Genomic DNA, 12,002 nt, shown 5'->3' with positions numbered 1-12,002 from the left:
AGAACGCGTGCGCTCTGGAATTTTGTGTGTTGCTGCTGTCGCTGCTTCTGCTGTTGCTGCTGCTTCTGTTGTTGTTGCTGCTGCTGCTGCTGCTGTGGCAGGCAATGCATGTGCTGCGGTCGTATATTGATGACGACGTCCCTCTACCTACCCTACTTACCCCTACTGCCGGCAGATCCATCATACTGCCTTGGCCTGGGTTTATTTGCTCTCCGGGTAATAATAGGAACTGGCAGGCAGGCGGCTTCTGCCTTTGCTTCTGCTTCTACTTCTGCGGCAAGTAAGTGGGCTGGAAAAACTCCCCGTACATATGTGTTGGTCTGATAAGTGCAAGTGCCTAGCGCCGGCCCCAAACAGAGCTGAAACCAACATTTTGGCTCGGCTGTGCTCGGCCAGCACTTCAGATCCACAGCGTCATCGTCATCGAGCCCCTCAACGTGCGAGTGGTTGGCTTTGGCAGCCAATTCGTTCGCTTCCCCTCCTCCTCCCATCGAACTTGGACCAGTCGGGTCTACCTAAGGCCCTATGTCCATACCATATACCTATCCCTATCCCTATCCCCATACCACTGCCCTCGGCCCAGCACTCTTATTGTTTATTTGGTATAATACAAGAGCTCCAATACAAAAGAGAGCAGGAACAATGAGGGTCGGGCTGGCAAGACTAACCAAATATTTAATATCACCCACGATCAATGGGAGCACAGATTGTGGTGTAGTATAAGTGGAACAGTAAAAGAATCGAATTTCAATGGGTTGTGATAAGATCCACGAGGAATCACTGGTCAAGCATTTAAAAGTGGAGTTAATTTATATTTACCAAGCGTAAGAAAAATATTACTTGACAAATGGAACCACAATATAGTGGGAAATCTTCAAAGCGGCTGTTTTTTAATGAAATATTTATCTGAATTATTTTTGAGTGCTTTAATATATAATCAAATAAAGTTTGTTGGAATTTTTTAAAGGCTTATAATTAAAATTCGTGTTTGACTTTTAAAACGAATTTAAATATTGTTATTAATTTATTTTCTTAATATGAGAAAATATTCCAACCTAAAGACAAAACCTTGGCAAAAACTCAAATTTGTATATTATATCGTTCCTAATCTTGTGAATAAATACATATTTCTAACTAATTTTGCACACTTTAACAATCATCTTTAACACCTCATTACTGATAACCATTTTAACAGCTGCAAACTCAATTACTCTCTTGGTAGATATAAGTTTTCCTGGGCCAATCTTGACTACCCATCGAACGACAGCTGCTTCGAATCAATTTTCAGCCTCTCAGTCTCTGTTTGTGAATGATTTGGCTCGCCTGAGTCCGCCCATTGTAAACAGGGGGTACCATCAGAACCAGAACCCGAGGTTGAGTGCCCCTCCAGCTTCTGTGAGCTGCGGTCCACGGGGGTCTTTCCCGGCCAAGTGACTGAATGGATGGATGATGGTCTGGTAGGTCGACCAACTACTTGCTGGCTGTCTGAAAGTCTGGATGTCTGGAAGTCTCGATGCCTGACAGAATGCCCAAACTTCTCGTACGCCTGTTGACAACGACATGGACCACAGGGGCTTTACCTACTCACTCACATCTGTATACAGTTGTTTTGAGCTTTTCTCGCTTTTCTGGCTGCTCGTGTAGGCTTTCCCTGTAACATTTTCCATTACGTGATGTAGCCATTTCAATGGGCTGGAGTCGCAGACGCTGGCCAGTCGGCTGCTTGGCTGGTCGGCCCACTGTTTATCTTTTATTGATTATGCCAGCAGGTAACCCCAGCCAAGTCGGGCCGGAAAATTTGCCTGATGTGAGTGAGCGCGCGCCTTCAGATTCAATTTAGTCGTTAAATATTTAGATTTTGTTATTGCCGTCGTGGCTCAGCGGTGGATGTGGGATAGTGGACGATGGACGATTGATGTTCGTCGGCAACAGGAAGGAATCAATTGGTTTCCCTTTGAGTAACCACGCTTAGTCATGACGAAAACGTCGGCACTTCCTCCTGAGGCCTCGCAGTGTTCCTTTTGTTGTCGTCGAAGTCGTGGGGAGGCGGCTTTTTGTTATTGAGATTTGTGTTTTCTGTTTTATTTGTAGCCATTTGCCTTTTTACGACCGCCGATTGCCTTGTTTGTCCCGGCTAGCCGGCAGTTGTAAATATGCTGCGGCCGTGAGTCAGGCAGGCGCGGGCAAAAGTCGACTAATTAGCGAGCCTAGGTAGACTACCAGGTAGCGTCTCCTGGCCAAGGCCGTCTTCCTCTGCCTGGTTAGGGAGTTACAAACGCATCAAGAAACAATTAGCAGGGGATTAGCACAGTGACCTAACGGCCGGCTAATCATCCAACCCGTCATTTTGTCAGTTAGCTGGTGACAGTCATCGTAGGCCAGTTTTCCCACACAGCGAGAAAAATATTAGCATATTTCTAATAAATATTATATTATTTTTTCAACCTATTCCCTTAAAATGAAATTCCCCCACCAATGAAATAAAAAACAAAATTCCAAGCTCTGAAAAGATATTAATTTACTTTAAACACTTAAACTTAATCTTGATTAAAAATGTATTCAAAGAAACTCACTTACCATATTTATTTTAAATCCTTTAAATATTATATTATTTTTTTAACCTATTAAAATAAATTCCCTTACCATTATAATAAATAAAAATATGGAATTTTTTCGCAGTAACTCTCTTTTCCATGAAGGGTTCAATCACTTTCGAGTTTCAAACCCAAGACGCCAATGCCCATAGCAGCGAATTGATGATAAGCGCCCTTTTGGGATTAGATAAACCTCGTTGGGTCGACCGGAAACCGGACCGGCAATTCCAGAGTTACTGGTAAATAAAAAGCGAAAAAAAAACAAAAAAGAAAGAAAAAAGAAAACGCAACCGAATGCATATCAGAAAGCAGAGCACTCAAAGTGAAATGTCAGCTCATTGTTCGGCGGAAAAGCTAAACGGTCTTTGATTTGTGACCGGCACACAAGCCCATCTTATGCATTATGCAGATCTTGTCCAGCTCCAGTTTCAAGTTCAATACAAAGTTCACACCACGCAACTGTCAACAGTGAATGACTCCGCGGTCAACGAAAGTGATACGGATTTTGGGGCACTGAAATCTGTATACCCTATCTAGGGTTTGTGTAATTTGAGACCCTTTTGTCTTTAATTCAGGGATTCAACAGATGTTGGGGTGAAGATAAGGAACATATTTTGGAAGGAAGACATTTACATCAGTTACTTACATCAGTTAGGTTTTCCATCAATGTTTTGAAATTGAATCGGTTAATATCGCTTCACAACTCCGTTACTTGCGGTTTAAACACCAAGCATAAACCTATCTGTTAAGTAAATGAAATATGAACTCATCGTATAATTACCGATGGTTATCCATGCCTGTTTACATAATAACTTATACCCTTTGATTGCATCAGTCCGGTTTAGGTATCACTTGTGCGGGCAAACACACAGGCCCGAGTAAACAAACAAATTTGGCAATGGAGTGCGACATGGAGTGTGCATTATGGAGTGTTTAGGCCTCAATTACATAGAATCCATTAGCCGAAAGTGAAAGAAAGTCAGCCGAGGTGGAGGCTTTCGAGGTCTAGTAAGGTTTTGCCCACCCGTTGCCCTGAAAAATGCCCCTGGCCCCGGCCCCAGAGACCCTGTCCCATTTGATTGCCCGACTCCGACTTCGACTCAAGTGCCCCGAGTTTAATTGTCGAAACCAGTTAAACTAAACAGCTTACTTGATCCGCCGCAGTCACACGCGACCAACACTCATGATGTCTCGTGTGTCACAATAGGAATTAGCGTAAACTGTTTTAACGCCAAACAAATGGACATTTGAGCTGTGAGCCATAATCATACACATACGCGACCCGCCTTGGGCTTTGCCGTTTACCGTTTGTGGTCAAGGTAGTACTTACTTTGCATATATGGAAGGTACCTTAAAACCTCTATACTAGTACCCTTTTTTAATTAATTTAAATCTACAGCTGCTTAGTTAGTATATATTTCTTGATTTAGGAAATACAAAGAATTCAAATATCCTACGTATTCCCTGAATAAAGTATCGATCGATCATTTTTCGGTGTCTATAGATAAGGTATCTAGGTACCTACACTTAAAGCGATACCCCACATCGCTGGGTAATCGCTCGGTGGGTTGTCCAGTACGTGAGTCGCGGTGGGCCGGTGGGTCAATGCCGCCAGTGGGGCAGTGGAGCGGTGGAGTGGCGCAGCGGTCATTCAGCGGTCCATTGATGAAACGGAGTAGAAGCCGTGTGCACAGCAGTTACAACCCCTTGCGCAGCTGTTGACGAGCTATTAAAAAGCCATATAAACAAACAGAAAGCTCTCCAGCGATCCGCTGAATGAACGGTGAGAGCTGCGGAGGATTGGCGGGCGAGCTGTCGATTGTCTTTCAAGTGGGCAAACATAAACACCAGAAGACTATGGGTATATGGTATCCAAAGGTACCCCAATGGGTACATACATATGCCTCTTGGCAAGTAAGTGCGAGTACTTGGGCCAGGCCGAGCCAGCCCAGGCCACATCCTAAATAAGCAGACGCCGTTTTCATTAGGCAACAGGTTATTGCAATTCAGCGAAAAAACAACGGCCGCCGACGACAACAATGCGACGAAAAACCACGTCGCTGCCAGAGACACATAGCCACAGTCAGAGCCAAAAAAAAAGGTAAGTAAGTAAGTAGCTCCCAAAAATTTATACACTGCCCGAAACCAATTGTCTCTTGTGAATACCTTGTATGTGATGCGCATAACTTTCAACGGCACGTGAGCCGTTCATATTGTTAGCTTATTGGGGGTATTTATCTTGCTTTATCATCTGTTGTGATGTGGCCTGAATGGGTAAGCAGTGCTGGCCCTTACAAATTCTATGAGATTGATCAGATTTCAAAGCCAATGAGTTGTCAAAGCTGTCACGCTGCGATATGAATCATTTTCTGGGAATACAGGTGAGCTTCTTTAACTTGGACGAACGTTTTAATTTCTTAAGAGATCTTAAGCATTTACATACTGGAATATTTATACCCGTTACTCGTAGAGTAAAAGGGTATACTAGATTCGTGCAAAAGTATGTAACAGCTAGAAGGAAGCGTTTCCGACCCCATAAAGTATATATATTCTTGATCAGGGTCACTAGCCGAGTCGATCTAGCCATGTCCGTCTGTCCGTCTGTCCGTCTGTCTGTCCGTCTGTCTGTCTGTATGAACGCTGAGATCTCAGAAACTACAAAAGCTAGAAGGTTGAGATTTCCCACACATATTCTTTGGCTTCCTACGCAGCGCAAGTTTATTTTAGCCGAGCGCCACGCCCCCTCTAACGCCCATAATCGCCCACTAACGATTTTAAAATGGGTCCTGCGCCCACATCTTTAAAGATTTCCGAGAAGTATAAATGCAATTTTGTTGTGTATATTTATACCTATCGAAATGTAGAAGACATTTTTCAAATCGGACCATTCATTAAAAAGTTATACGCAATCAAAAATTATATATCTATCTCCCTCGCACTCCCTTTAGCTGAGTTACGATTATTAGTCGGGACACCAACCCGACACAGCGTTCGCACTTCCTTTAGCTGAGTGACGGGTATTAGATAGTCGGGACAACAACCCGACTATAGCGTTCTCTCTTGTTTTAAATTATAAATAGTAATCTTTATTTAAGGACGTTAATCACGTTGCTTTTAAGATTTAAAATATACAAACTTATATCTAAAATAAACACATTTACATATACTTAGATCATTATGATAAAATAAAGGCCGTTTTCTCGTCCGTTTGTTAAATTTAAAGTAGGGTTACAACCTTGAAATTTAACAGGCGGACGAGAAAACGGCTCTAAAATAGTTGCTTTTATAAAGTTACAAAAATCTTAAGATACAGATAGTTATACCTAATGCACTGTATCTTAACTTAAGGACGTTTAAATTGACAAATTTCGATCATGTTGCCAAGCGGACTTCATCATGGGTCTTTCCTATAGGACAAGGTCAATTTCACTTTCTTCTGGCGTTTGAAGCTTTATATTTAATCCCATCTTGAGGTTGTTTCTGCGCTATTCGCCCACTGTACTCGACGTTGACAGTTTTGGCTAGCGTTCTCTCTTTCGCTAAGCTGTTATAATTGCTCAAATTGCCGTGGCAGCGTGCCAACTGATTGGATTTTCGGGGGGCAGGGGGGTTTTTGGGGCTCTTGCTGGAGTGGGGGCGGCAATTGATATTACGCGCAGTGTATGCCGGCAGAGGCCGAGACTCTTGGATGCGCCGCCGCTACTCTGGGCGCTCTGAGCTGAGCTCGCCATGCAGGTGGCTCACCGGTTGGAGCTCTGCCTCCGCTACGCCGCCAAAAGCCGCTCAAATGAGTGGCAAGCCCTGCGAGCAGCGGACGCATGCGCAGTCGATAAAGCACATTCGAATCGAACACTAGCAGCGGTACTGCCAGAAACGAGAAAACGGCACTTGGATTGCAATTCCCATTCATATCCATTCATACGGTTTTTGGTTCGGTTTCGGTTTCGTTTTCGGTTGGAGTTTCAGTTTCGATTTCGGCGTTTTTGAAAGCTCTCCGCTGGAAAGAAAGTGCTGTCTTTCTTTTCTTTTAGCCGCCTTAGCGATCCTTGGGCAGCTTTCGTTTTCATTTTCATTTACAATTTCGCTTCGTTTCGCTGCGATCGATCGCTGCGAACCGGTTGGACTTCTGATCGGTTACCCAGTTACTTAATCCCAGCGTGCGGCGTTCATGTAACCATAATCCTGGTCAGCATGCGACGGGAGCGAGTGGTGCTGCTGTGTCTGGCGCTGCTCGGAGTGCAGCAGGTGTCCAGGGCCACTGTGCGTCAGTCGCGCGAAATCATCATCACAGATGCGGTATGTGTTCCTTGGGTTCCAATGGTCGGGGGAAATGGGGAGGGGTGGTAATCCCCAGGTCGGTTCGCCAGCGGAATTCCTAATTAACCGAGTGTCACAACGCACGCGTCGCTTGGCCTCCAAATGTCAAGCGGCCGAATGTGCCAACAATTTGTGTTTGCATTTCGGATTTTGGCTTGCCGACTGAGCCACTCGCCTTCGCTTCCTGCCTGCGTGTGAGCCCAGTTTTGGCTACCTGTTACCTGCTATCTCCCATCCGTTGCAGGTGCGGCGCATCCAGAACGACGGCTACAACGTGGAGCGCCACTCGGTGACGACGAAGGACGGATATGTGCTCACCCTGCACCGCATCCCGCAGGTGGATCCCGAACTGGGCAGCCTGCTGCCGCGCCCCGTCGTCTTCCTGCTCTCCGGACTCTACGCCTCGTCGGATGTGTACGTAGTTTATTGTAATGTGGCATCTGCTAATAGATACTTCCGCTGGCTGCAGATAAGAATCACTAGGGAAAATTACCATCAACGGGTTTTCAAATGATTCATTCTTTATTACTGATTGTTATTACTTATCCTTCCGTCTGTCTGCTTTAAAGTCTAAGAAAATAACTCTTCAGTAAACCACTTATTAAGAAATAATCTGACGGGTAAAGCCTTTTTATAATTTTTATTAAAATAAGCAATGAATAATTGAAATACATCTTTGTCACTTCATTGCTTATTCTTATTTACATTTTTCTTCTTATAACTTCTTCAAGGAAGTTTAAGAAAATTCAAAGGTTCTCGGCAACTTTTATTTGCTTACCAGCAACAACATTAAATTATCTGTAGAATTCATCAAAGTCGGTTAGCTAAAATTAATAATGAAATTATGAAAATTCCACGCTTAACTAAGATTAATCGAAAACCCATAGAAATATTCAAAAGAAGACTACATATAATTCATATGATAATATGAGAACTTTTCATATATCTCCTCAAGAATTCGCGGTTTTTTATCTTGTATGATAAAGCCTCTCTAAATATACAAGTCACCATTATCTCCTTAAGAATTCGTGGTTTTTAATCTTGTATAATTAAGCCTCAAGTTATGGTGTTATACGAGCATTGCTCGTCGTGCAAATTTTGTTTAAGGGAATTAAAAATACCTTAAGAGTTTTGTAAGCTAAAAAATCTTTTTATAATTTAATTTAATTTAGTAATTTATGGTATAAAGATCACATAAAACCAATGACTCCTTCCCAGGTGGCTGCTCAACGGACGCGAGGACTCGCTGGCATACCTCCTCTGGCGCGCCGGATACGACGTGTGGCTGGGCAACAACAGGGGCAACATTTACTGCCGCAAGAACGTGTGGCGCAATACGACGGAACGAGAGTTCTGGGACTTTAGCTGGCACGAGATGGGCGTCTACGACCTGCCCGCCCAGGTGGACTACGTGCTCCGGACAACCGGGCAGCGGGCCATGCACTTCGTGGGCATCTCGCAGGGCGGCACCGTCTTCCTGGTCCTCAACTCGATGATGCCGCAATACAATGCGGTCTTCAAGAGCGCCACCCTGTTGGCCCCGGTGGCCTATGTGAGCAACACGAAGAGCGGGCTGGCCAAGGTCATTGGGCCGGTGCTGGGCACCCGGAACTACGTCTCCAAGATGCTCGAGGGCGTGGAGATGTTCTCCACGAACAAGTTCTTCAAGAAGTTCCTTTCGATGACGTGCCTGGAGAACGAGAAGCCACTCGTGTGCATAAGTCGCCTGTGGCCAGCCGTTGGCTACGATACTCGCTTCCTAAACAAAACGATTCTGCCTGATCTGATGGCCAATTTCCCGGCTGGCGGATCGGTGAAGCAGCTGATGCACTACTTCCAGGGCTACGTGTCCACGCGGTTCCGGCAATATGACTACGGTCCGGAGCGGAACTGGCTGCACTACCAGCAGCTGGAGCCCCCGGAATACGCGCTCGAGAAGGTTTCCACGCCAGTGACCGTCTTCTTCTCGGAAAACGACTACATTGTCGCTCCGGCGGACATCTGGCGATTGCTAACCCGGCTGCCCAATGTGCAGGCCGTTTACAAGGCTCCCTGGAAACGGTGGAACCACTTCGACTTCATCTGCGGTCTGGGGGTCAGGGAGTACATCTTCGACAATATAGTGCTCTCCATGAATCGCTACGAGCAACGACGACGCTAAGGGAGGAAGGCCAGGAAGTTGGCGGGAAAGGATCACAGCCAGAACTATCACTAGTGCCAAAAACAAAGTAGAATTACGAAACTGAGTCTGCGGTTGATTCGGCTAGATCAACTCTGGATATATGTACTGATTAATAAATAAATAATTTATAGATTAGACTAAACCGAAGTGAAGTTTTTTAAATTTAGAACAAACTATCTAATCATTTCACCAATTTCTTTTTAATTCTTCTCGAATTCATTGATTATGTTGATAATAGGTAGATTCAACACTTCATCTACAGTATTCCCAATAATAAAATCGGAGTGATCCCATTTGGACTTTTCGATCTTATGTAGCACCGACCTGGGCAACTTGCTGGCCAAAATTGGAATGTCCTCTGATGAGACGGTGTGGTCTCCATCGCTATAAAACAAGTGGATGGGCGTCATTGGATCGACCTTTTCCAGCGGATAATCAGGGGGCCAGGATTGGCCATAGGTGATCTGATTTCCTTCTTTGCCAAAGTCGTATAGTTGAAACTTTCCAGAGTCCTTCAGCTGTATAAAGTGCTTTGGCTGCCTGGTGGAAACTCCGCCCGGGTGAGTGGCCATTAAAAGTGGAACGACTGTCTGGAAATTAAATTAATTAATAATAGGAAAAATTATTTAAAGCGTTTGACTCACTCTATTTGTGTGGGTCGACTCGTGGCTGTTCAAGACTAGATAAATGGATGCGCATAGATTCTTTACTGATTTTTTACTGCACATGAATCTTATTACAGAACTTATCAATCCTTTTTGGGGTAATAGCTCGCCATCGCACAGTGGTCGCTGCCATAGGCCAAAAATCAAAAAATTGATTTTGAGATATTCCAGCGAAAACCGGTTCTACGATCAGCTAATTGTACAAGCTTTATAATACAAACGTTTTTTTTTTGAATTTCTAACGGGACTTTCCAACACTGGGATGCAAAGTGCGAGAACGTGCTTACTTATTTTCAATTTGTCAACAGTGCAGTGCCACGAAGTGATTTTAAAAAATTCTAAAAAATTATAAAGCACGGTTTAACCCCATTCAAATATAATGGACATTGTTCATAACAGTATATACTTTGTTTATACAGATAAATGAATTAATAACTTGTGCTGTGTTTTGCGTAAATACGTGGTAAAGTGTGCGTCCTATTTAGTTCGTAAATGTTATGCGTTCCAATGTTTTAGGTAAAGTTTTAAGTGGTTTTCCCCAGTTTTCCTACAATGATGTTTATATCCTGTTTTTTATTAATATTTAAAGATTATAAAAATGTTTTGTCCAGCTGCAGAAAGGTGCCGCTGCACTTGTGGCATTAAAAAATGCAACCTAACCTCATTTATTTTAGAACCTTTTTTTAGGAGGAAGATCTTTTTTGTTATGTGTGTGCTGTTGTTGTAGCTTGTTTTTCCTGTTTCTTTTGTAGCTTTTTGGTTGGTTTTTGATTGGAAAGCTTTTTAAAGGAGCCGCTGAATCAAAAATTAAGGATATTTAATAATTCGACTGCAAATATAGATTTATTTAACATATTGCTTTTAAGTTCTGATCCTTTTATTAATGGACAAAAAAACTTAGTTATAACCAAAAGTCAACTCATTTAGAGTCAACTATTTCGCTACTCGATCAAAAAATTTTAAAATGATATTAAATCTTATTATTGTTTGTTTTGTTTTTTTATAATTTTTTTTGGTGCTGGTGGAGTTCAGTAATCACTCCCACATTTTTATATTGCAGTTCTAAGTTTGTAAATATCGTACGGTAAACAAACCAACTTGTTATTATTACAAAAATTTAATTTTTGATTTCCCTCTCATATAAATGAGATAATCGTTCCTATGGAAGATATAGGATATAGTGGTACGATCTGGCCAATTTTTGTAACATAAATTTATAATATTTATCTAGATTTTTGGTAAAAGTTTCATGGCGATAGCACATCTAGAAGTATTTATGGCCGCGGCTCCATACAAGCCCGACCACTGTGCATCGGGCAGCTTCATAAATAGCGGCTTGAGTAACTGCAGACCCCAAGACTTGGAGTGCTTCATGAAGACAGTGGGGGCCAACAGGTTGGCGGTCTTGATCTTCCCGTTGTACTCCGGTTTCATGCTGAGCAGGACCATTCCAGCAGAGCATCCCTCAGAATAACAGACAAAATGCAATGCATTCTGCTTCGTTTTCAAGAGAATATAGTTGATCTGGGCAGGCAAGTCCTGTATTCCCATTTCATGAAAGCTGAATTGCCAGAATTTCTGCTCAGAGACCCTTAAAGTGGTGTGGCGTCTAGAGTATCGGGTTCCGCGGCAGTTGCTCAGCCACACATCGAAGCAGGCATCGGCCAGCAAATATGGTAGTCCGGTTTTGGGTCCAGTCACCAGGAATCCATCCGCCGCGAAATTGATTCCGTGCTGCAGGAGAACCACTGGCTTTGTACCGCTCCTTGTACAATGATTCGATGAGGGAATGCGGAAGATCGTGAGTACGTAGCCATCTTGGGTAATGACAATGTGCGTTTCCACCGGATAGTTGTGCCGGGCTATTAGCTGGACCTAAAATGAGGTATTATATAGTGATATGTTCTCATTTGGTCTAAGTCCACGAACTCACCGCAGTTATTGACGATGTGCGGGAATCGATGGCTTCTTCTTTCCCCATCTTGATTAGGTTCCATAGCCCCACGTACTGCTCGACATTTCCTGCTAATTTCTTGGTAATCAACTCTGCTATTTCGTTTCCATTTACCTCTTCTTTTCCATTGGCACTAGTTAGCCAGGCACTCAAGACCACAAACAATATCCACAACATCTCGGATAGAACTAACTTGCTTTTTTCATGGGTGAATGTAAGGAAAGGTCGAACTAATTCAATAACTATTTTAATTTTTAATACGAAACTCGGTTCTGCATGAGAATGAGATC

The 12,002-nt window shown here is 43.3% G+C and overlaps 2 protein-coding genes across 2 annotated transcripts; one reads left to right on the top strand and one right to left on the bottom strand.

Annotated features, from left to right (window-relative positions):
• The first annotated feature begins 6,564 nt into the window (after nt 1-6,564).
• Nucleotides 6,565-9,222, top strand: LOC108059523 (lipase 3). Its single transcript, XM_017144855.3, has 3 exons — nt 6,565-6,890; nt 7,156-7,325; nt 8,130-9,222. Exons 1-3 carry the CDS (start codon nt 6,786-6,788, stop codon nt 9,070-9,072), a joined length of 1,218 nt encoding a protein of 405 aa, XP_017000344.2. The 5' UTR covers nt 6,565-6,785; the 3' UTR covers nt 9,073-9,222.
• A 1,352-nt stretch (nt 9,223-10,574) lies between these two features.
• On the bottom strand, nt 10,575-11,904 carry LOC108059541 (lipase 1-like). Its single transcript, XM_017144875.3, has 2 exons — nt 11,692-11,904; nt 10,575-11,633 (listed from the first exon to the last, which is right to left on the bottom strand). The coding sequence occupies exons 1-2, from the start codon at nt 11,887-11,889 to the stop codon at nt 10,986-10,988; spliced, it is 846 nt and encodes a 281-aa protein (XP_017000364.3). The 5' UTR covers nt 11,890-11,904; the 3' UTR covers nt 10,575-10,985.
• Between the last annotated feature and the right edge of the window lie 98 nt (nt 11,905-12,002).

The sequence above is a fragment of the Drosophila takahashii genome, chromosome 3R (assembly GCF_030179915.1).
Source record: "Drosophila takahashii strain IR98-3 E-12201 chromosome 3R, DtakHiC1v2, whole genome shotgun sequence".
NCBI classification, from domain to species: Eukaryota; Metazoa; Arthropoda; class Insecta; order Diptera; family Drosophilidae; genus Drosophila; species Drosophila takahashii.
This window is presented reverse-complemented; position numbering and strand designations above follow the sequence as displayed.

Excerpts from the sequence above, each read along its gene's own strand:
- LOC108059523 (XM_017144855.3), top strand. The coding sequence starts at position 6,786 with ATGCGACGGGAGCGAGTGGTGCTGCTGTGTCTGGCGCTGCTCGGAGTG. Across the intron at positions 6,891-7,155 it reads AAATCATCATCACAGATGCG|GTGCGGCGCATCCAGAACGA; the intron begins GTATGTGTTCCT and ends CATCCGTTGCAG. Across the intron at positions 7,326-8,129 it reads CTCTACGCCTCGTCGGATGT|GTGGCTGCTCAACGGACGCG; the intron begins GTACGTAGTTTA and ends ACTCCTTCCCAG.
- LOC108059541 (XM_017144875.3), bottom strand. The coding sequence starts at position 11,889 with ATGTTGTGGATATTGTTTGTGGTCTTGAGTGCCTGGCTAACTAGTGCC. Across the intron at positions 11,634-11,691 it reads GCACATCGTCAATAACTGCG|GTCCAGCTAATAGCCCGGCA; the intron begins GTGAGTTCGTGG and ends ACCTCATTTTAG.